The sequence below is a fragment of the Typopeltis vanoorti genome, chromosome 15 (assembly GCF_054136105.1).
Source record: "Typopeltis vanoorti isolate ZY-2024b chromosome 15, IOZ_Tvanoo_1.0, whole genome shotgun sequence".
Classification (NCBI taxonomy): domain Eukaryota; kingdom Metazoa; phylum Arthropoda; class Arachnida; order Uropygi; family Thelyphonidae; genus Typopeltis; species Typopeltis vanoorti.
In genome coordinates, this window is record NC_143563.1 from 119244475 (window position 1) to 119268423 (window position 23949).

The window sequence follows — 23949 nt, forward strand, 5'->3', positions numbered from 1 at the left end:
TGTTTTGTCTTGTGAAGGACACAACATAAATGTACTATTTCATTCCTTAACGTTACTTCATCCTCCACATTACTTCAGCCACTTCTGTCACACTATCATTCACTACTTCAGGTTTAGCCAAAATATTTTCTCTATCCTTTCTTACATCATTAACATTCATCAGTTCATTTTCTTGCTTCCCACATGACTTGAATTCCTTGCATTTGCACACGAAACATTTATGATAAACTCCCTCCATTCTCGCTTTCATACCATAACTCGTTCACTTTTGGCAATGAATACACTATATCATACAAAATCCCCTCATGCTAAACTCGGTGAACAAGGAAACCTTGGCTGCCATTTTCCTTATACTCCTCAGTGCCATGCATTAAAATGCTTTCTAAATGATTGAGATGTGAGCAGATGTGTACAAAGAAGAATTAAAAATCAGAACAGAATAAGATATATTTCTGTGTTAAAAATCGATGGAATAATGGAAAATCTTTCTCGATGTTATGATAAAATATTGATTCTAAATTTTGAAGAATAAGAAACTAGAAACAACTATGTGGGAAGAGACTGTTTGAGTGTTAAGAATGACAAAAAAGAACAAAGTGTGGTTATCAAACAAGACCTGTAAAATCATAAAAAAGCATAAAACTAAAATCATGTTTGAAAATGCTTTTCAATGAATTAAAGAAATCCATCACTGATGAGGGGGTGCTTAAGGGTCAAAGCTGTATAACTGAGAGGAGACCTCCACATAGCCTTTAAAGGAATGCGGAGAACCGACCAGGGCTTCTGACCTAATGTCCAATCCTCACCTTCTCGTGGTGCACCCTGTTGGGTATCTACTTTGATACTGAACGAACGAGGATGGGCTGGCAATTTGGGATTTAGCCGACCAAATTGTATTCTTATTGGTTAAACCAAAATAAAAAATGATGGTACAACATGACAAAATTTCATGCCGGCTGGGGCGTTGCCCGGTTAAACAAGGCCCCCGTTATTTTCGCCAGGGAACCAGGGCGAACAGCGAAAAGTCAGCTACTGGAACAAATCTGAAAACAAACCCCAACTCAACATCACCAGAGTTAAAGATCGGTACTATCAACGTAAGAAGCCTGAATGGCAAAGAAATGGAGCTAGCTGAGGAATTAGATAAGTACCAGATCGACATAATAGGGGTGACTGAAACAAAAAAGACCAAAACTGGTGAGATCTTTCTGAGCAATAAATACAAAATGTTATATTCAGGCAATGACAATCAAGGAAAAGAAGGAGTAGCCATAATATTCAACACAAAATACGAGGCTAATCTTCTTGAATGGCAGTCAGTCAGTCTCAAGTAGAGTAATGTGGACAAATATGAGAATGGGGAACTGGACAATGAGACTTATTTGTGCCTGTGGTCCCACAGAAGGTTCTACTGAGGTAGAAGTGGAGGAATTTTTTGAGGCTTTAGAAAAAGCAACTGACACGATGAAAAAGGAAAAGTTGGTCCTTGTTGGGGATCTAAATAGTAGAGTAGGAAATGATTGTGAGACATACAAAAATATTTTGGGAAAATTTGGAGAAAAGAGCAAAGCTAATAATAATGGCAAATATCTGTTGGATTTCTGCTCAGGACATGGACTGGTTATTACTAACACCATGTTCCAACATAAAAATGTGCACAAATTCACATGGAGAGAAGAGGCCAGGAATAAGAAAAGTCTCATTGACTATGTTATTGTTGATAGTGATGTTTTCTCCCTGGTGCAGGACACCAGAGCATACAGAGGATTTGAAATTGGAAGTGATCACTATTTAGTCTTGAGCAGGATAAAATTGAATTTCATATTGAAAAGAATAACATGTAAGAAAGTTTTAAAGCGAATAAAAGTTGAGCAGCTCTCAAATGTGAACTGTAGACTAAAATACAGAAATATTATTGAAAAGAAAATGAAAGAATTTGAGAACAGGAATCAAACCTTGGAGATTCAGTGGCAAACTCTGAAGGAAACATTGATTAATTCTGCCAGAGAGGCATGTGGTGAGGTTGTGTGCAAGGATAAAAAAATCCGAACTCCCTGGTGGACACAGGAAGTTAAAGAGGCAGTGAAGGAAAAGAAGAAAGCATATCAAAAGTTCCTGGCAAATAAGTCAGCTTTTACTCTTACAGAATACAGAGACAAATGTAAGAAAGCTAAACAGTGTGTAAAACTAGCTAAACAAAAGTCATGGGAGGACTTTGGCAAGAATATAGAAAATAAATATCAAGAAGGTGGCAAAATATTCTGGAGGTTGTTGAAGAAGTTTAGGAATGGAGGAAAGAGTGCTGTAAAAGGAATTAGAGATGATAAAGGTGAAATGAAAACAGGAGAAAAAGATATCCTTGAAGTATGGAATAATTACTTTGAAAAACTGCTAAATGAAACAAGCAGTGATGACAGCACAGTGATAAAAAAACACTGCCCAGGCATGCAGTCAGGAATATATCCATACTTGAAGTAGAAAAAGCCATCAAAGGCTTGAAATGTGGAAAAGCAGCAGGAGTAGATGATATTCAACCAGAAATGCTGAAGTATGGTGGTATAAGAGTCTTACAGTGGCTGCACTGCATAGTTCAGAAAGCCTGGACAGAGGGACGAATTCCCGATGATTGGAGTAGAGCTCTCATAGTACCCATATATAAAAAGGGAAATAAAACTGAATGTGAGAATTACAGAGGTATTTCCCTACTGAGTGTTCCTGGCAAGATCTATGCAAGTATACTTGAGAAACGGTTGAGAAGAATTGTGGAAGAAAAGCTTGGTGAAGAACAAGCTGGATTCAGGCCAAATAGAGGCTGTCAGGATCAGATCTTCACTTTACGACAAATAGTCGAGAAAGCATGGGAATATAACAAAGATCCGTATTTAAGTTTTGTCGATTTGGAAAAGGCATATGACAAGGTGCCAAGAGAGAAGCTATTCAATACGCTGCAGTTATATGGTGTCAATGGGGCATTATATCAAGCAATACTTAGTCTTTATTTGAGTTGTGAGTCAGCATTGAAGGAAGTACAGGAAGATGGTTTAATGTTAAATCTGGTGTGAGACAAGGATGTACATTATCCCCTCTGTTATTCATTATCTATATGGATCACATTATGAAGGAATGTGGTATTAAACCTGATATCAAAATTGGAGATGTTAATGTCAGCTCTTTGCTTTATGCGGATGATGTTATACTTCTAAATAAATCCGCTACAAGTCTGCAAGATTCTCTGACTAAATTGAATAGCTGTTGTAATAGATATGGTATGAAGGTCAGCAATAAAAAGACAAAGACAATGAAAATAGGCAGAATCATTGAAAATGTCAACTGTGTTGTGAATGGAGAACCTGTGGAACAAGTAAAATATTTCAGCTACTTAGGCACAATTTTTACTGAAGATGGTAAACTAAATATAGAAATAGACAACAGAATCAGCAAAGCTGGTATCGTGGGAAGTCAATTGAATAAATTCATATGGAATAAGAAAGAAATTAGTCGGAACACTAAATTAGCTGTATACAAGACTGTGTTCAAACCAATTTTAACTTATGGATCTGAGAGCTGGGTCAGAAGTAAAACACTTGACCAGAGACTAGAGACCGCAGATATGAGAGTCCTGAGAAAGATTAGAGGCGTGAACAGATGGCATCAATGGCAGTATCATATTAAAAATGAGGATATTAGGAAAGAACTTGACATTGTCAGCATCCAGGAATGCGTTAGCAGAGCTAATCTCAGATGGTATGGTCACTTAAATAGAATGGGAGAGGAAAGATTAGCAAAACAAGTGTTCTCTGCCAGGTTGGCAGGAAAACGACCCAGAGGAAGACCAAGATATAGGTGGATTGATACGGTACAAAGTGCCTTAGACGATAGAAATATAAGATCTGATAATGTTGGAGTCTTGACAAGTAACAGACTGATTTGGAGGAAAATTGTAGATAGGAAGTTAGTAATGATGTATTTTTTTCATGTAGTACTGTCATATCCTGTACACCCCTTGAGGGTACATGGCAGGAATTTGATGATGATGATGATCACTGATGAGTTTCTTTAATTCTTTAAACAGGAATAAACATAAGTTAAAAGATTAGCAAGATAAGATAAGAGGAATTACATAGATGGTATTTCAGATGGCTGCTGTGTTATTAAATTTTTTTAAAATTTAATATGATCATTCATACTTAAGAAGTTGGACAACCTACAGTAAATTAGTACTGTAGGTGAGTAAGAAGGAATTTGTTTGCATTTAGTTTGAAGAGCTGTGGGTTATATTCCCTGGAAAATGCATGGGATGGAGGACTGTTCTAGAGGTCAGCATTGGAAGGGATAAACCAAGAGGAGCAAAAATTTGTTTTGTAAGTTTCATACTGAACTGTGAAGGAGTATTGAGTAACTGCTGAATGTGTTTCAATGGATTTAAACAAGAATTTTACAAGATTTGTTGATGCCAGTTCAGATGGAAATATTTGTAGATATGAGCAGTGGAGATTAAATCCCTGTATGATGGTTGAGTAATTGGTGCAGTATTGGTCATTTGTCATTCCATTTGCTATTTCTGTACGCAGTCAGGTATTTGTAGAGTGCTCTTAAGGGTACCACACCAGATGGGAGAACAGTATTCAATGGTTTGACATATTTGTGATTTGTATAAGGTTGAATGTCAAGGAAACAATGTGGTTATACTTGGAAAAGTTTTTTTTGTGGGAAATAATGCCAGACTGTGTTTTTCTAGCATTCAGGCTGATAAGGTTGTCCAAACCTCACAGAAGATTAGTTTGCAGATCAGAATTTACGTAGTCGATTATTGTTATGGTGGTTGTGACTTGTGTAGCATGATTTGTCAAATGAGGAGTATAGCATGTTGTCATCAACAAAGCTGTGTATTGGATTGATATTTACTGGAGTAAGTCATGGATATATAGAATGGCTAATATATATGTAGTGTGTGTGTGTGTGTGTGTGTGTGTGTGTATATATATATATATACAGTAAGAAAGTTGGTGATTGAATAAAAACTGTGGAACCTTAGCATTAGTTGCATAGTCAGAAGATAAGGAATCCTCAAATATCACACAAAGGAAGGGTAATTATTATGGATGATTTTAATTATGGCAGTATAGATTGGAATGAAGAAATAGCATTTTGGAATAAGGAAAATGAATTTGAGTCTGGAGAGATAACTATCTCAGGCTGCATGTAATGAACTGCATGCAAGGATCAAGAATTTTATATCTGATCATATTGTGAGTGGAGTTGAACACTTTCTTCCATTTGGTGAGAGTTTTCACAAAGTGATTACCTGGATTGTGGCTAGCCATATGCAGACTTCTGTGAGGAAAGGATACATGTGGAAGTACAAGGCTGGTGATTATGACAAGCTTAGGAGACATCTTTGAGCTATAACATGGAATGAGGAGTTGAGTGGTATGGAAATATATGCTGCTTCGGAACTGACAAAGAAATACTTAACAGTATCAATGTGGGAATGTATTCTGAAAGTCAAGAGACTGAATAAGATAGGTGTTAAATGGATGAATGAGGGTCTTAAGCATAAAATCTGGAAGAAGAAGGTACTTTGGAGGCAATAAAAGATGAATAATGGTAATAATCATTTACATGAAGAGTATAAAGAACAACCCAGGAGAGTGACTCAGTTAGTAAGGAAAACAAAAGTGTAGTATGAGCAGAAATTGGCAAATCAGGCAAAGAAAAACCCCAGAGAGTTTTTTAGATATGTGGCAAGAAGAAGGAAGAATGATCATGGTAAGATGATGTTAATGGATGAAAATGGGAGAATGGTAACTGCTGCCGAAGACATTGTTGAGGTATTCAGTGATCAGTTTATAAGGGTGTTTCATCCTGATCAGGATGGAATCATGAGGAACTTAAATATAGAGGACATAGGAGAGAATGGCTTAATTGTGAGTAATCAGGAGGTATTTGAGGAAATAAAAAAACCTTAATATTAATAAGGCAATAGGATTTGATGACTTATCACTACGCATCTTAAGAGAATGTTCTTGGGAATTGGCACTAGCATTGGCATGCATCTTTAATAAGCGTCTTACAAAAGCACAGGTTCCATGGAGTGGAAAAAATGTGAAATTGTTCCACTGCATAAAGGTGGTAATAAGGCTGTGGCTTCAAATTATAGGCGAATCTGTATTTCTGGAGTTGTGGTGGAGAGATTGGTGAGAAGTAGGATGCAGAATTGGGTGAAAAACAGCATTATTTTTTGTGGTTATCAGCATAGTTTTGTTAATGGGAGGTCATGTTTTACTAACTTACTTATGTACTGTAAGAAGGTGACGAATATCTTGGACAGGAGAAATGCATGTACAGTGGTGTACTTGGATTTTGCAAAAGCTTTTGATAGGCTCCCACTCGACAACCTAATAAATAAATTGGAACAGATGGGATTTTATAACAGAAGTCTGAGTTAGATCAGTGACTGGCTGTCGGATAGGTATCAAAATGTTGTATATGGGGTGCGGTATCTCGTAAGAGGATGGTCACTAGTAATGTCTGCAGGGGTCAGTTTTGGGACCATTGTTTTTAAATTTGTATATTAATGATATTGGTATAGCTTTAACTAGTGATATGTAGCTGTTTGCAAATGATGCAAAAACTGGGGAGAGCAATGCAGAGTCAAACAGATGTTATGGCTTTACAAGAGGACTTGAATAGATTGCATGAATGGGCAGGTAAGTGGAACTGTCAGTTCACTGTTGCTAAGTGTAAGGTTTTGAGATTTGGTAATCAACGATCAGAGTGAAAAAAATGCGAAAAGCATACACTTGGTTGTGAAACTTTAAAGGAGGTAGAGGAAATGAGTGATCTGGAGTGGTGGTGGACAAGGACCTGAAATTCAGGTGCTACATTGCACAAGTTTTGAAGACATCACATTGGATAAAGGCAATGATGCAGAGGACCCTGACATGCAGAAATAAAGAGGTTATGATGCCATTCTATAAAGCCTTGATCAGGCCTCATATGGATTATCGTGCACAGATTTGGTCGCCTGGTTTTCATGGTGATGAGGATATGTCAAAGGGTCCAGAGAAGATTCACAAAGGTTGTCAGTGGTCTTTGGAATTTGGAATACGAGGACAGATTAAGCGAATGTAAATTGCGAAGCCTCATGAATAGTAGGAAGAGCGGGGACAATTGAAACACATAAGCTAGTCAGGGGTTGTTATCAGGTTGATATGGAAGAGATTTTTCATAGAATGAGAGGGGTAGAATAAGAGGCCATTGCTGGGAACTGTATAATTAGGGTGTGATCAGAGGTGTGAGGAGTAAGTTCTTTGCATGGAGTGTGGTTGGTGAGTGGAATGCATTGTCTGTGTGTGTGTATTGTGAATGTAGTCACATTGAATCATTTTAAGGCACAGTTGGATGAGCATTGTGTCCAATAATGTGCATCTCCCACAACGGGTCTCTGACTCCATGGAGGTGGGATGTTAATAATAATTTTTTAGAACAGGTCTGGTGACAGAAGTAGGGGCCATCCTTAGAAATTGGACAAGGGTGTGAGGACTAGATTTTTTGCTTGGAGAGTGGTGAATGAATGGAATACGCTGCCAGTTTTTTTTTTTTTTTTTTTTTTTTTGGGGTGCAATGACTGTGAATGAGTTCAAAGTGAAGTATAGAATACTGGATAATGCTTGTGTAATGTTTGGGGTCTCCCTTGATGAGTTTATGGATTCCATATTGTCACATTTTTAATAATAAAAATAAGCACCTCTGTATCAGCATTGGTAGAACAACAGGACGTTGTGCCCTTCCATTGGAAAAGATCTGATTTGAATTCTTGTCTGATGAGATGAATCTTTATATGAGATTTTTCAGCTGAATATGATTTAGCTATCCTCATACAGAGGTAACAGGTTTTTTGCCTTCCTGAAAACTTGGATTTTTCATACAGTACAGGCAAATCAGCTGTGAGAACACATGCAATTTACAAACAAAAAAATACTCTTGGTAGTGGTAGTAGGCAGTAGATGCTGTCGTATGTTGATGGTAGTACTGGTGATGATGGTCATGTGTTGATAATAGTTTCAGTTGAACCGTCCTTTGTTCACAAGACCATATTACCATACTTAAAAAGATTAACAAATTGTTTTTTCTTCCCTTCTCATCATATCCTCTACATACAGGCTACAACAATTCTATTACTATTCCCTAGGCACTATTACTTTTCCTTCAGCAAAAATAAGGTGAATTATTATAGGATTATTATTTTTATAGGATTTTTTATTATTATTATTATAGGATTATTCCAGAACTCTAAACACTACTTTTATCCACTCAATTAAGGATCAAATTCCTAACCTCTCTGTTCCTGCTGTTTACAAAGTTCCTTGTTCTTACAAATTATCTTATTATGGTCAAACTGGAAGATCTACCTATAAGAACACAAGAAATACATCTGCTGCCAGAACTATGGTCAATCTGGTTAGCTGACTATGCTTTGGATACCTTGCACAGAATCTAATGGAAAAAAAAAAAATTATGCCTCACTATATCAAATATAAACTTGAAAGACTTTTAGAAGCATCAGATTTAGTAAACTTGCCTAATCTTAATAAATATGGTCGTTTTAAACTGCTGAAGATTTGGGGATCTTCAGCTCTTAGACCTCTCTTCTGACAGCATCCATAGAGGGCATCCCTCATAGGACTTCAGGCTTTTAATTTTATTGTTTTGAGTGTTTTTGTGTGTGCTTTTGCAATTTTTAGATTGTGACAACGTCTCTGTCAGAGATGAAATATATCATCTAATGAACTTGTAGTTTATTGTTTCTGTGTGCTGTATTCATTCTATTAACTTAATAAGTTTTAACCAGATATAATCCTAATTGTGTATTACAGCTTACTATATAAGATGGTACTAGTGTTGTTGTTGTGGTAGTAGTTATTAGAGAATTAAGTAGGAAGATGGTGATTTGTGTATAGTTGGGTAGAGTACCCTCTCACAATGAGTTATTGGAGATGTCACATAACAATGATAATGATGATTATAATAATTTGTGTATATATTGGATGACATAGGTATGCCTGTAATCTCCTGTCAGTTCACAGTGGTGGAATCATTTATTAGTTGAGTTGATTGTTTTCTTACAGCTATATTGCACTTTGGTATAAGCGGTAAAGGAAGATGGATTTTGATCAAGAGCCGATTATGGTATTATGGCACAGCCTTAGCACGCTCTTTGAAGAACCAAGGCTTACTTTTGCAGCCAGGAATGTAGAGTGGAATGGGGAATAAATATTTCCATACCGATGAGGATTATTTCAGTGACATGTTCAGTACATATGTTTTGGTTGGAAGGTTGGAAATGGTATTTCAGCCACTTGCATTTTTATAATGATATGGTACACATGGATTGGAGTATCTGTGTGCATGTTTATTCCATGGAGGAAGAGATCAGCACTAAATTAGGGTCTGAATTACATAAAGGATAATGAACCTTCACGGAGTACTTAGAACAGGTCACTAGTAAGAAAGAGATCTAGGCTGTTTAGAGAGTTATTTGGTATTCAGTTTAGCTTGTGAATGATTTTTGTAAGGTCATCGATGATATAGATGTCTGAGCATCGCTACTTGTATGATCTGTGCAGTTGGATGAGGAAGGCTGGCTGGTTTGTGTGCATTAAAATTTTTGAGGAAGATAACCACCATGTTAAGAAGGTTGGACTGAAGAAAATCGATATTTAAAGAAAGGAAATTAAAAAAACTGTTAAGCTATATTGGAAATTTGTATGACAAACAAATTATGGAAACAAGAAAATGCAATAAAAATTGATGGACTGCTAACCCAAGCAGATAAATGTGTTGAAAGATGAAGAGGACAGTGTAGAAAACAATATAACTGACTCAATAAGAAATAACTGTGGAATTAAATATTACATTGAAATCAATATCTAAAAATTAAGTACTGATGTAATAGAGAAGAAGAAGAATGGAATGTCATGTAAAGATAATACAGCAGTAGAAATATCTGAGACAACTACAGCAATTGCTGCTAATAAATTGCTGGTAATTCTTAAAATTTGCTAGAAAGTGAACAGAAACTCAGACCTTGGAAACAAAACAATCATCATCTTCCTATCTTGTATTAGGCCTTGGGGCCTGTTGCAGTCTCATTCCATCTTTTATATTGTCTTCCAACTGATCTCTTCCCCACGGGTTTGCATTCAAGGATTTGTTTGGTGATTCTTCTATTGTCCATTCTTCCAATATGCTGTTTCTATTTCCATCTATAGTTATGGATATATTCTATTACTGGCTATTCATTCATTTCTTCCATGATTTCTTTTATGATCTAACAAGGTTCTCATGGTTCTCCTCATGAATCTCATTTCTGTTGCAGTTATTTTTCTCTCATCTCCTTTTTTGATCATTCATGCCTCACTTCCATAAGCCAGCACTGGTATTGCTAATGTTTTATAATGTTTTCTACACCGAGTATGTTTTTGTACCTTCGAAGGTTTAAAAACTTGATTTATAATATTTAAAGCTCTGTTGAAATTTGTAACATTCATTTCTATGTCTTATTCTTCTCTATAGGTTAGGTGATATCCAAGGTATTTGAAAGAGTTGGCTTATTCAGTAATTGTATTGTAAACAGATTTTACTTCTTATTGGTTCTCTTCCCTTAAAGGCAAGTACCTTTGTCTTCTCTTTTTGAAATTTCCATATTAAATTTTTTTACTGTTAAATTAAGATGATGGATAGAGTACTGCAGATCAGTTTCAGAGGTTGCAAGTATAGCCTGATCATCTGCAAACAGTACTGTGTCTATATTAGTGCATTTGTTAATTGGGATATAACCATGTACTACTGTGAACCTCCAATGTCTTATTATAGAATTCACATAGATTGTGAAGAGAATGGGTGATAGGCTACAGCTTGTCTTACTCTCCTCTTTATAGGTTCCCAGTCAGAGATTCTTCCATTAACTTTTATTGAAATCATGTTGCTGTATGTATATCATGAATCACTTTAATTAGGTGATGTGGGACTGTATCATTTATTAATATTTCAAAAAGTTTATTGCGGTTAACTCTGTCAAATGCTTTAGAATAATCAAAAAAGCAATATGGGTTTCCACATTGTATTATTTATGTTTTTCCAATAAAATTTTTAAGGTAAAGTATCCATCTGCACAAGAGCGGCCTCTCCTGAATCAATTCTGCTCTTCTACTATCTTATCTTCATAGAATTGGAACAGTCGATTTTTCAGAATTTTACTATAGATTTTACATCCAGAGTTTAGGAGACTAATTCCTCTATAATTTTCACAGTTTTAAATATCACCCTTCTTGTGTATAGGAATAACTATTGCCTTTTGCCAGTCTTTTGGTGGTGGTTCACCGTTCCATATTTTATTTATTAGTTTAAGAAAACAAAGTTTGATGTTTGGGCCTGCATATTTGATTAATTCAGTATTTAACCCATCTTCACCTGGTGTTTTATGGTTTTTACAACTTTTTAGAGTAGTTTCTAACTCATCTATTAATATAGGATCCAAGAGTGTCTCATTATTAAAGTTTATTGTTTCAAAATCTTTATTATGAGTCCAAAGGTTTTTATAATAACTTAGCCAGGTATTCTGATCGATGGGTGAAAGATGTGCATTTTCTCTTATATCTCTATTTAAATTATTTAATATTTTAAAAGTTTTGGACTGTAGGTCATTTAATGCTAGGGTCATTTAAAAGGCCAATCTTAACAAAGGTTTCCTGTTCAGATGAATGGGTTTTTCTCATTAACCATTGAGGTGTGAATCTTAGGTTTGAAACAAAAAGAAAGTGGCCCATTTCTAATTCACAACCTTGGTGTACACTTGTATCTAGAATGAATTTTGCAAGTTTTTTATAGCTATTACATAATCTATAATTGTCTGCAAACCATGTGCTGACCAAGTATATTTATGGCAGTCTTTATGCTTAAAGAATGAATTTGTGATTTTTAAAATATTAAATACTGAAAAGTCTATTAATTTTTCCCCTTTGCTATTGCATATATGTTCTCCATAGTTTCCTACACAATCAGAAATAGGAATGTCTCCAATTCTGGCATTAAGGTCTCCAAGAATCGATATGTGATCATTTTTATCTATCTTGTTCCAGACATCTTGTAGCATATTGTAGAATTCATGACCTTCGTCCTCATTGCCTTCAATAGGGGCATAAACTGCTATTATTGTTAGGTTTTTTGATTTAGCCGTATTCGAGCCTGTAATATTTTTTCATTGTGATATGTATATATAGTTTTCTATATTGTTTTTTAAAGAATTATGGAGCATAAGCATTATTCCACAGTGGACTCTTTTTTCTCTAGGAACACCAGAGTAAATTTGGATGTAGTTTGATGTAAGTTTGGTTCCTTTTTTGCTTCATCTTAGTTTCTGTTATAGCTACAGTTTTTATCTTTTTTTTTGTTATAGTATTTGGTCCAATTGACTATCCTTGTGTCCAATTCCCTGTACGTTTCAAGTTGCCATTTTAAAAATGTTTTATTTTTTTCAGTTCTTATCCTTGGTCAGGCCGAGTCGAGAATCTGATTTTTGCTGTCCAAATTTTCTTCCTTTATGAGACTTGAAAGTAAGTCTCATAAAGCAAAGTAAGATGTCCTACAAATTGGTTGCTGGCCAAAATGTCCAGCAGTATGGCTGCTACCTTTAAACCTCTGGACTGAATTATTGGAAACAAGCAATGATAACCATAATTTGAAAGAAAGGCAATCTCACTCAATGTGAAAATCAGAGTGGAGTTTGTTTACCATCAGTATCTGAAAAATTTTTTTTTGTAAAATTCTATATATAGAATTAAAAGTGAAATAGGTGGACTGTTCACCGAACAAAGTATAGACATTAGAACTTCCTTATACCTAATTTTTTATCATCATTATCTGTTCACTGGGCATCGACAGATGCCATATGATGACTCCAATCCTTGGTGATGTACCACACCAGGCCTTGTCATGTAGTCCTGTTGCTTTTCTGGAGGCTTCAACTCTCTTAAAATCAGTCACTCCATATACACATCCATCCATCCATCTCATTGACGGTCTACCCTATCCTCTTTTTAGGAACTTTACCTTCTGTTACTGTTCTGAGAAATCCTTGTTCCATCCTTTCAAAGATCTGCTGATCTTTTCTAATACCCATTCATTTGTATGCCTTTTTAGTATATGATATTCTCAACAGCCTTCTCTAACACCACATCTCAAAAGCAGCTATTCTTTTCTTATCTGACTTCTTTAGGTTCGAAGTCTCACATCCATAAATTGCTGTTGGAAAAACAGCTGCATCCAAAATCCTGAACTTTGTTCCCATGGAGATAGATCCATCCTTTCCAATTTTAGACAAGTCTCTGACTGTTGTTTTAGCCATTCCTAATCTTCTGACGGCTTTTGAACAGCAGTTCTTCACATTAATATTGGATCCCAGGTACTCAAACTTGCTGACTTCCTCAATTCTTTCTCCCTGTTTGTATTGCCTTTGAGAACCATAATCTTTGTCTTGCTAGGATTGAGTTGAAGTCCTCTGTTATTACTGATCTTGTTAACTTTATCAAGAATTTGTCCTACTTCTTCTTTGTCATTACAGAGGAATACGGTATCATCAGCATGCCCAGATTACTGATCAATCTATGACTTAACTTAATTCCTATCTTGAGCTCATCCAGTGCTTCCCACATGATGTCCTCAGCACATATATACTAAACAAGTGAGGAAAAAGTAAACATCAATGCTTAAGTCCCTTTCCAACTTGAAGCCAATCAATTAATCCAACACCTGTTCTTACCATGGCTTCTTGCTCCTGTACAAGTTGACTATCAACCTAATAGTGTGTTGAGGAAACCAATTCTTTTCATTATTTCCCACAGTTTCACATGCTGAACACAGTCAAAAGCTTTAGAGTAGTCTAAGAAATACATTATCAGAGAGAATCTAAATTCTTTATGTTTTTCTTTTCTATGATCTGTCTAAGACAAAGCATCTGATCTCTGGTGCCCTTACCTTTCGTAAAACCTGCTTGTTCCTTGGGCATCTCTGCCTCAGTTTTCATCTCAATCCTATTAGCATGTTCTTCAATAAAATTTTGCTTGCATGGGATATTCAACTAATAGTTCTATAGCTCTTGCAATACTTCATACCCCCCCCTTTCTTATGTAGTGGTATGAAAACCGACTTGTTCCAATCTCTAGGTCATGATCTCCCAATATCTCTTTATACCTGTCTCCCATATCCTTGTAATCAATCTATGAAACACTAATCCCTCGATTCCCTCTGGCCGTAATCAGGTATCCCTGTTGGGATACCTGATGGTATCCCAACAGGATACCATCAGGTGCAGATGGAATCTGCACCTGATTGCAGATGGTATCCACCTGATGGTATCCTGTTGGGATACCATCAGGTGCAGATGGAATCCCAACTCTGTTGGGATTCCATCTGCACCTGAGTCCTTATTGCTGTTAAGCTTCTTAACTGCTCTGTCAACTCCATGACTAAGTGAAGAAGGTTCCAAATCAGAATTTTCCTGGTAAGAGGACTCCTCCAAATTTTCTTTATCCAGTCTCTTGTACAGTTTCTCACAGTATTCTTTCCATCTGTTTTTGATTTCCAATTCTTCTGTTAGTAATGCTCCATTCCTGTCTTTGATGACATTCAATTTGGGCTTAAACTTGTGCTTTAGGTCACGAACTAAATAAAACATCCTTTTATAATTGTGCCTCCTTATCTGGAACTCTTTAGTATAAAACTTTTCCTTGTCCTGCTTGACGGCTCTTCTGGCTTTTCTATGTAATCGCTTATACTCTTCAGTCCCCTTGTCTCCTTGTTTTTTCAACTGCTTCCCATGTTGAATCTGATATCCATGAGTCTCTTGGTATATTGGGCCAAGATATTTCTTGGCCCAATATACCAAGTAATAGACGTATATTGGGCCAAGATCCGGTATCCGGTATTAACACCATGACTCCTTCCCAAAGCATTTCAGGTGAGTTCTCACCGGATGTTAGAGTAATTTCTAGTGGATTCACAGAAAAAACGTCGGCTTGGTTGGATGATTTTTGGAGACTAATGCGAGATGTGCGTGACTTGGAAGTTTTCTTTGACTTAGTCTTACCTTGGCTCTTAGTAGTGGATAGTCTGTACCACAATCTGCTCCAGGGCAAGTATGCACATCAGAGATGCTTGTCTTCCACCGCTGGAGAGCCAGGATGTAATCAATCTGGTGCCTTGACCTATCAATGTTAGATATCCAAGTATAGGTCCATCGTGGGTATTTCTGGAAGCAATTATTGGTTATAACTAATCTGTTAGCATGGGCAAATTCCAACAATCTTATACCACTGGTGTTATATTCATCCAGACCAAACATACCACACTCTGGCCAGACTCTTATACTCTTTCCCACTTTTGCATTTAAGTCTCCTAAGATGTAAATTATGCCTCTCCTCAGTAGGCAGTCCAAAACAGCCTGCAAGTTTTCATAGAATTCCTCACTGTCTTCATCAGGCCCATCCATGTGATGTGCACAAACCCCCACGATTGATACATTGGTTGGCTGAGTCTTAAGTCTAATAGAAAGTATCCTATCATTAATAGGATTATAACCAAGAAGGCTTCTTGCCTGAGCTGTCTTCAGTATCACAGTCACCTCATGATGCTTTGAGTCACCTCCTGAGTAAACAACTAGTTTACCATCCTGTCTTTTGAAGTGATTTTCTTCTTTCCATCTGGTCTCTGTAATTCCCATTATGCCAATTTTATACCTATTCATCTCTTTACAAACAATCTCAAGAGTATCCATCTGTAGACCTTGACCTGTTCCATGTGCCTATGTAAAATTTCATTCTAAGATTAATCCTATACCTTCTGTGTTTCTCATTCACAATATCATTGACTTTCTTTTGGAGACTGTAATATACTTCTCAAACAGGACCCTCTGCCTAAGCCCTGAACGTGGCTCTGATTATTCTGTGAGACAATTGATGCAGCATGAGATGTATTATAAGGCACAACTATATTAGAATTTTGAAGTGAAGTCACTGCAAGAAAAAGGTGGTAGGTTGCAGAGGCTCTTTCCACACACATCTGGGAAGTTCCTAATTCATCCCATGTTGGCCAGGTGGGTTGGGACTTCTGCCTACTAGGTTAGGCAGACTCCCACTGCATAACATGAAATGAAATAGCAAAATAGGAAAGATTCACCCCTAGCCCTCAAATACTCTAATAGCATTGGGGAGAAGAAGCAAGAAGGAAAGAAAAAAAGGGGAGGGACTAGTCTACACATAATATAACAGATGTATCACATGAAGTAAGGCATGGTCCAGTATCAGGTACCTAGAGTTTGCCACGTCCATACTCACTAAAGTGAGTCTTTGAGGGTACTAAAGTGAGCTATATAATTATTATAATTATTCAGTGCTGCTATGTGGTCACTAGACTTATTACAGATAACATGTGTTGTTGTCTGCAATGGGCTTTAATTTGTCTAAGACCCATTTTACACAATATCGCAGACAACAACATGTTGGTTGCAATACACTTTATTTTGTTTTGTACGTAACTTATGTAACATAAAGTGTATCATACCATTCATTAAACCTGTACATCATCTCTACTTTTGTCACCCCATCAGGCAGTGCATTTTGTGGCCCACCTGCCTTCGTGCTCAAAGCTATGTCTTACTTGCCACCTCCTTTTGCAACTTCAGAGACAGCCACTGTCCTTGTTCTACCATACAAATCTCCTCAGTATCAATCTTACACTTCTCAACAGTTTACTTATCTCAGTCATGTCATGTGTTCATCTTCTGTCCCTCAAACTGCAATTTTCATGCTCTCAGTCCATCTTTGCAACCAACATTACACAGTACTGATATCATTTTTGTTATTTGCTTCTGTACTCTTGCAAGGTGACTTCATCCCCCATTCAAATCCTGGTGACTGGATTTGAGCATAGTAATCCAGAACACGGCTTTGTACAATAGAATCGCCACTCTTTTATCTCTGCTAGCCAAAGTCATCATCATGATTATTATTATTATTGCACCAGTTATCTAGGTTACTTTCACCACTTCTGCAATATGTCCCCTAAACGTAAAGTTTTATTGAATATCACTCCAGAATTTATTGCTTCCTCCACTTTTTCAGATACCCACGATGAGTTTGTGAATCCATGGAAGTCAAGAAAATAATAATAATATAGTTCCATCAGAAGAGTATACAATCTGCCATTAATGGATCCCAGATTTCAAGACTTTACATTTGGCTGCATTAAAATGACATCCCTGTTCCTTTGTCCACTTGTCCATCTTATTCAAAAGGTCATATGTGGAGTTAGTTACATAGGGCTCAAAAACTGGAATCTTTGCTGTTTAACTTAAATGGTACTGTAATTGGATTTAATGCAGATATTAATTTGTTTGCAAATTTTTTATCTGCATTAAGTTTAGAAAATTTATCTGCATTAAATGCAATGATAGTATCATTCATGTTAAACAGCAAAGGGTTCAGTTTTTGAGCCATAACTAACTCGACATGTGACCTTTTTATTATTCTTATATTATCATCAGACCTCCATGGAGTCATAAGCCTTATCATGAAAAATCCACCTTTCAAACACACTCATCAAATGGTTCCTTAAATGCATTCACTATGTCTGCACCTTAGGTAGCACATTCCAATCACTCACTAGTCTCTATGCAAAAAACCTGCTTCTTGCTGTCCTGCTTACATCCTATTTATACAGCTTCCAAGGATGATCTGTTCTTTTCCATCTTTTCCCAGTACCATACAAACATCAAATTGTCTTTGATGTTTGTATGGTATTAATTCCTTGTCAACTTATATGTCTCAAAGATGTTTCCTACTTCCTCCTCTCCACTCAACTCTGCATGTTCCATTTTCTCAACCTTTTAATACTGATTACTCTAGAAACTGCCTTAGTCAGTCATCTTTAGATCCTTATCAGTATCTCTTCATTTTTTTAAAAACAGGTAGCCAAACTTCTGCACTGTATAAGGCCTTAATCAGGCCGCACATGGACTACTGCAGCCTGATTAAGACCTTATACAGTTGGTTGGGTGGAAGTAGAGAAAATAAAGATATCGGGTGATGATGGATAGGGACCTAAAATTTATCGGACACATTGCTAAAATTGCGAGGACAGTATAACGGATTATAGCAATAATGCAGAGGACATTAAGTGTCCTATAAATTTTAGGTCCCTATCTGTCAACTATTCCAGATGCCCAACATACAATGCCCACTATATCCTTTTCCCAGAAAGAGATCAGTAAAATAATGCCCAAATTAGACACAAAAAAAGTCTCCTGGCCCTGATGGCATTCCTCCAATTGTCCTGAATGTTTGTGCACCAGAACCGACTCCTGTCCTATGTCGCCTATATACACTGTCTTACTCCACTGGCATCTATCCCATAGCCTGGAAATTGGCCTATATTCAACCAATTCCCAAGAAGGGTGACAAGTCATTGCCATCCAACTACTGCCCCATCTCGCTCACCTCAGTCCTGTCTAAAGTAATGGAAAAAAATCATCGATTCCCAACTTCTACACTACCTTGAAGGTACCTGTCTAATAAATGACCGTCAGTATGGATTCCATTGCTGCCGACCAACAGGAGATCTGCTCACATATGTCGCCCATCTCTGGAAAAATTCCATGGAGAAGTTTGGCAAATCTCAAGCGGTTGCACTTGATATCTCCAAGGTGTTTGACCAGGGCTGGCAGAAGGGCTTACTAAGCAACCTGCCATCGTTATGTCTATCTCAAGACCTCTGTAGTTGGATTGCCAGATTTCTGTCTGGTCGCACACTATGTGTGTTGGTGGATAGTACCTTATCCTCTCACCATTCAGCTAATACCAGGTTCCACAAGGTTCTGTCCTCTCACCAATCCTCTTCCTATTATATATCAATGACCTACTTCAGTTGACCTCCAACCCAATACACAGTTTGGCAGACAGCAGCACATTTCACTCCTCCATTTCTTTTGATAAACCTTACTCCACACAACTCACCTCAACCTACAGAACATCAACCACCACTGTCCTCAATTCTTATCTCCAAGCCATCCTCCAATGATGTTCAGATAACCTAGTCAATTTCACTGCTAATAAAACCCAGTGCTGTCTTATTTCTCATAAAAAAAAGAACCATTTTCTTCCAGTATTATTTTTGTGAACACCCAAATTTCCAGACAATTTAAATTTCTCTTATTGGAATTACCCTGACATCAAGCCTCTCCTGGTATAAACACATCACAACCATTGCATCCTCAGCTTCTAAAAAACTAGGATTTCTCTTTCACTCATGACATTACTTCACCCCTGAACAGCTGTTAACCTTATGCAAATCACAAATCCGTGCAACCATTGAATACTGCTCTCACATATGGGGTAGGGCCCCCAAAAGCTCCCTCAAAATGCTTGACTCAATACAGAGGAGAGAAATCAGATTTATTAACGACCCATCTCTTACCAAGTCACTCCTCCCACTTTTGCCCAGACGATCAGTCTTCGCACTATGTATATTCTGCAAATATTTCCATGGAAAATTTTCTTCTGAAATAGATCAATAATTTCCCCACTTAGTACTAAGCCTGTTGGATCATGTGCAGCTGTTGCTCAACACAGTGCACCTCGAAACCCACAAAAAATTTCTTCTCGTCCTCCTTCATCCCTGCAACTGCTGTACTATGGAAGTCTTCTCCCTGATGCATTTTCCAAGGAATACAATATACAGACTTTTAAATCAAAATGTGAACAAGTACTTTCTTTCTCAACCTACCATCCATACATGGTACTAATGTACTATAGGTTGATCAAACAACTTCTCGTGTATGGGCTCAACATAAAAAAAAAGGTCCCTATTCAATACCACCTCCAGATCTCTTATTTTTCCCACCTCTCTCAACATGTCCCCACCTACTGTATACCATTCAATCCATTTTTGTTTCTTGAATTTTAAAATTTTAAACTTTGCAACATTGATCTAGCAACATTACTTACCCATTCACACAATTTATTGAAGTCCTCTTGTAAAGCCACAACATCCTCCTCATTCAAACCTTACTAACATACAAGTTAAACAGTTATCGCCTCAAAACAGACACCTTGGGGCCTACCACTAGAAGCAGTATATCATCATTGCACTGCCTCATTAACATCAAGTTTACTGAATTCCTCACATATCCTCTGCCAAATCACAATCGGTCCATCCTCCTCCTCCTCCTCTCTTCTCACTGCACTTAAGCTGTGCATGCAATCACATTCAGATGGATGAAATGCCTTTACAAACTGCTCATTTAATATCTTAATTACATCCTTGGCAGTGGTTATTTATCTACCATTCTTCACTAACTGATATCATCCTTCCATAATCTACCTAGCTACTTATCAAAAGAACTCCCTGGATTTTTGTTTTTCTTTTTTTCCTCATTAGCTAAGTGCTGTTCATACTGCACGTTTGCGATCTTTACCAGGCAGGTCACTTTCCTTACATGTTCTTTGTACTCCTCATGCAACTAATTATTACCACTCATGTGCCTCCACGATGTCTTTTTTGCTTCAGGCAGCATGCATAACTTCTCATTTATCTATTTTGCACCCACTATGTTTAATGTTCTGACTCTTGAAATATATTAACTCATTGTTTCTGCTAGATAGTTCTTTAACACGTTGACTGCCATTGGGCTATCATGTAATCTTACCACCAGTGCCACAAGATTGTTACTATTTTCTCTCCAAAAATATATAATTGTTTATAAATTTGCACTTTGTCAATGTAAGTATGAACTCTTTTTTAGTAAAAATGTTTTCAGAGTTTGTGCGATTACATTATGGATTGAAAGATTCTAGTCCTGCATGGTTAGATATTGTCCAACTAGTATACGTAGCTGGTTTCCTGATATAAAAGTCCAACAATGAGTTATCTCATAGTTGGCAGTCAATGTATTAATAGTGCAGCATTGATATCAGAGGCATAGCTGGGGGGGGGGGGGTCCACCCTGGGCAGCACTTTGAACCTTTTTGAACTTTTGCAGTTAATTCTAAAATACAGTCTAGAGAACTCAGTTCCAAATATTGTAATACCTACTGCAACTTTTCTTCACAATTGCTGTAAGTGTTGCTAGTTGTGAGAGGAGTTTTTCTAAATAAAATTGATTAAGAATTATCTATGACTATGAAATAGACGTTGCCAATGTCATTGACGATTTTCTAACAGAAAAGCAAGAGAAATAACATTTTAGAATGTTGAAATTAAAGTTTTACTTCAAAAATAAACAGTGTTTTATTTATTTCCCTATACGTCATTGTGACTTTTGGTAGTATTTTTGGTGTGTATTGAGAGAGGCGGCAAACTCAGGGACCGCCCCGGGTGGCAAAAGCTTTAGCTACACCATTGATTGATATTCTTTCTTCCCCACTTGGATATTCTTTTATTCATGCCTGGATGTCCTGGCCTGGATAAATCGGCTAGTGGATTTGCCTGCAAGGGGAAGTCTCCTTCCCCCATGGTTTGGGGACAGAACACGGAATTAGAGATGCAGCATACTGTTAATAGAGTTCTGATTCTCTCATTCAAAACTATTAACGGTATGCTGCATCTACATTCCTCCTGCTCATATATCTCTCAAGATGACCTTGATGATGTCATACTGTAGTTACCATCCCCATTACTTTTAATGGGAGATTTACATGGGTAGAACACTATGTGGTAGTGCTCAAAAAAACAAAACATCAGAGTAAGAGTTGTTGACCACATGATCATCAACAGTAATCTCTCCCTCCTAAAGACAGGAAGCACAACACCTTCCATATGCCTGCCCAAACAGACTTAACCATCTGCTCACCCTCCCTTTTCTCACTCTTCAAGTAGGAAATTGACAAGGACTTATTTGGGAGTGGTCACTTTCCTGTGATAGAATGCAAAATCCAAATCTATTGTTCATTAGTACTATGGATTGGCAAACAGATAATCTGGAAGTCATGCTTAAAGAAACTAAATATGGTATTTTTCTTAAAGCCATTTTAAACTTTTAATAAGTAGATATATGACATTGTACTCTACAAATGTATATACCATAGTGAGATTCAATCCTACTTATTAGAGATTTCAATTTTTTTTTTTTTTAAAGTACCATGCTTGTTTTCCTTAAGCATTACCTTCTAATTATCTAACTGTTCATTGCCCATCCACAGTACTGTGCAGCCTTCATCTCTTAATTGCCCAGTGTAAAACACTGGGCAGTTTAGAGATGGAAGTAAACAATTATGACATGTAAGGGTGCATACTATATTCATAGGGCTGTACTGAAAGAAGTGTAGAATCCAAGGAATTTTGTTATTTATTTAATAGGTCTGGTTACTTGGATGTTCCAAGGATAGTATCACAAAGGCATTGCAAATGACCCAGATGACTGCTGCTGTGATATAGAGGATTTTGATAATCAGAGATGAAGGATATGATCAATTTCTTCTGTCAGGCTTTGATTAGACTACATCTGCACTTCTGTGTACTGATTTGGTCATTCATGGTGAAACAGAAGTGCTTGAAAAAGCACATTGGCTAACTCTGATAATTTCAAGCTGTGGAAATTATCATAAATTTTATGCATAGAATTTGGAGAATAAATTAAGAGACTGTATTAGAATGTATTAGTGGAGTGATATGAATGAGCCATATAAGTTACTGTGACAAGCTTAGCAAAAAATATTAGCTGACTTTTTCAGAGGATGGTAGAAGAATGAGAGGCCATCTGTGGAATTAGTATAAAGGTGTTGTTAGAGTATAAGGAGAAAGATATTTTCCTCTGCACATAACTTATTATCAGAATAATAAAAAAATTACATCACTCCACTGGTACATGCTAAAGTATATTTATTTGTGTGTGTAATATAGAATTTGTTTGTCAAATTTTCACTAGTGGTTGTTGCTCTTCTTTATTAACTTGCCACGTTAATTTTATTATGTCATGAGATATATGCAATGAGATATTGTTATTGATTTTGTGTTTAATTTTAGCAACATATCCTTTGGACTTAGTGAAAACAAGATTGCAGATACAAGGAGAATACATTCCACCATCTGATCAGAAACAAAAATTTTATGCTGCTTCTCAAAGTGTTTTGAAACCAAGAGGTACAATTCGGACTGCAGTTGGAATTGGTAGGTTTTAATAAATTTTAAAAGTTACTTAAAACTGGACAGAATAATATAATTCATAATTCACTTTCTTGACATTTTATTAAATTTTCCAATCACTTATTAAATTCTCTCAAAAAATATAATTGAGAGGTGTCCTTCAATTAGTCTTTTAGTAATGCTGAGAACCAGTGAGGGCTTCTGATCCAATCTCCATTCATTATCCTCCTGAATAGTGAATGGGCTGATAATTTGGGAATATTATTACGAATTTCTTGACCTCCTTAGAGTCATGACGCATCATGGGAGGTCAACAGTAGACACCACTCCTTAAACTCCTCCACTGTTTTTACTTTTACAATCTTCTCAAGCAATGCATTCCATGCTTCTACCACTCTCAATCCAAAAAAAAAAAAATGTACGTTTACCCTCTTACTTCCTATTTCCTGTTGCAACTTACAGAGATGTCCCTTGTCTATGTTCCTTCCCCTCATTCTGCCATAGTATTAATTCGATAATAACCTTTCAAGATTCAATATCTCATTCACATCACCCTTCTTCTATCCACCAAACTCTGTAGTTTGCATATCTTCAGTCTGTCCTCATAACTAACATTGTACAATGCCTGATATCATTTTTGTTATCCATTTCTGTACCCTCCTAAGGTTATTTAATCCTAACTGTTGCTCATACTGCTACTTTTATCAACTCATACTGCCTTCTTTGCCTGTTCTTTGTATACCTCATGCAACT

The 23949-nt window shown here is 36.7% G+C and overlaps 1 protein-coding gene across 3 annotated transcripts in view; it reads left to right on the plus strand.

Annotated features, from left to right (window-relative positions):
• Positions 1 to 23949, plus strand: part of Ucp4A (Uncoupling protein 4A) — a 224870-nt gene that overhangs the window by 17498 nt on the left and 183423 nt on the right. For all 3 annotated transcript variants that reach the window (XM_090405849.1, XM_090405848.1, XM_090405850.1), the window contains exon 2: positions 23077 to 23220. In XM_090405849.1, coding sequence (XP_090261975.1) covers positions 23077 to 23220 — 144 coding nt within the window. The remainder of the gene's footprint in view (positions 1 to 23076; positions 23221 to 23949) is intronic.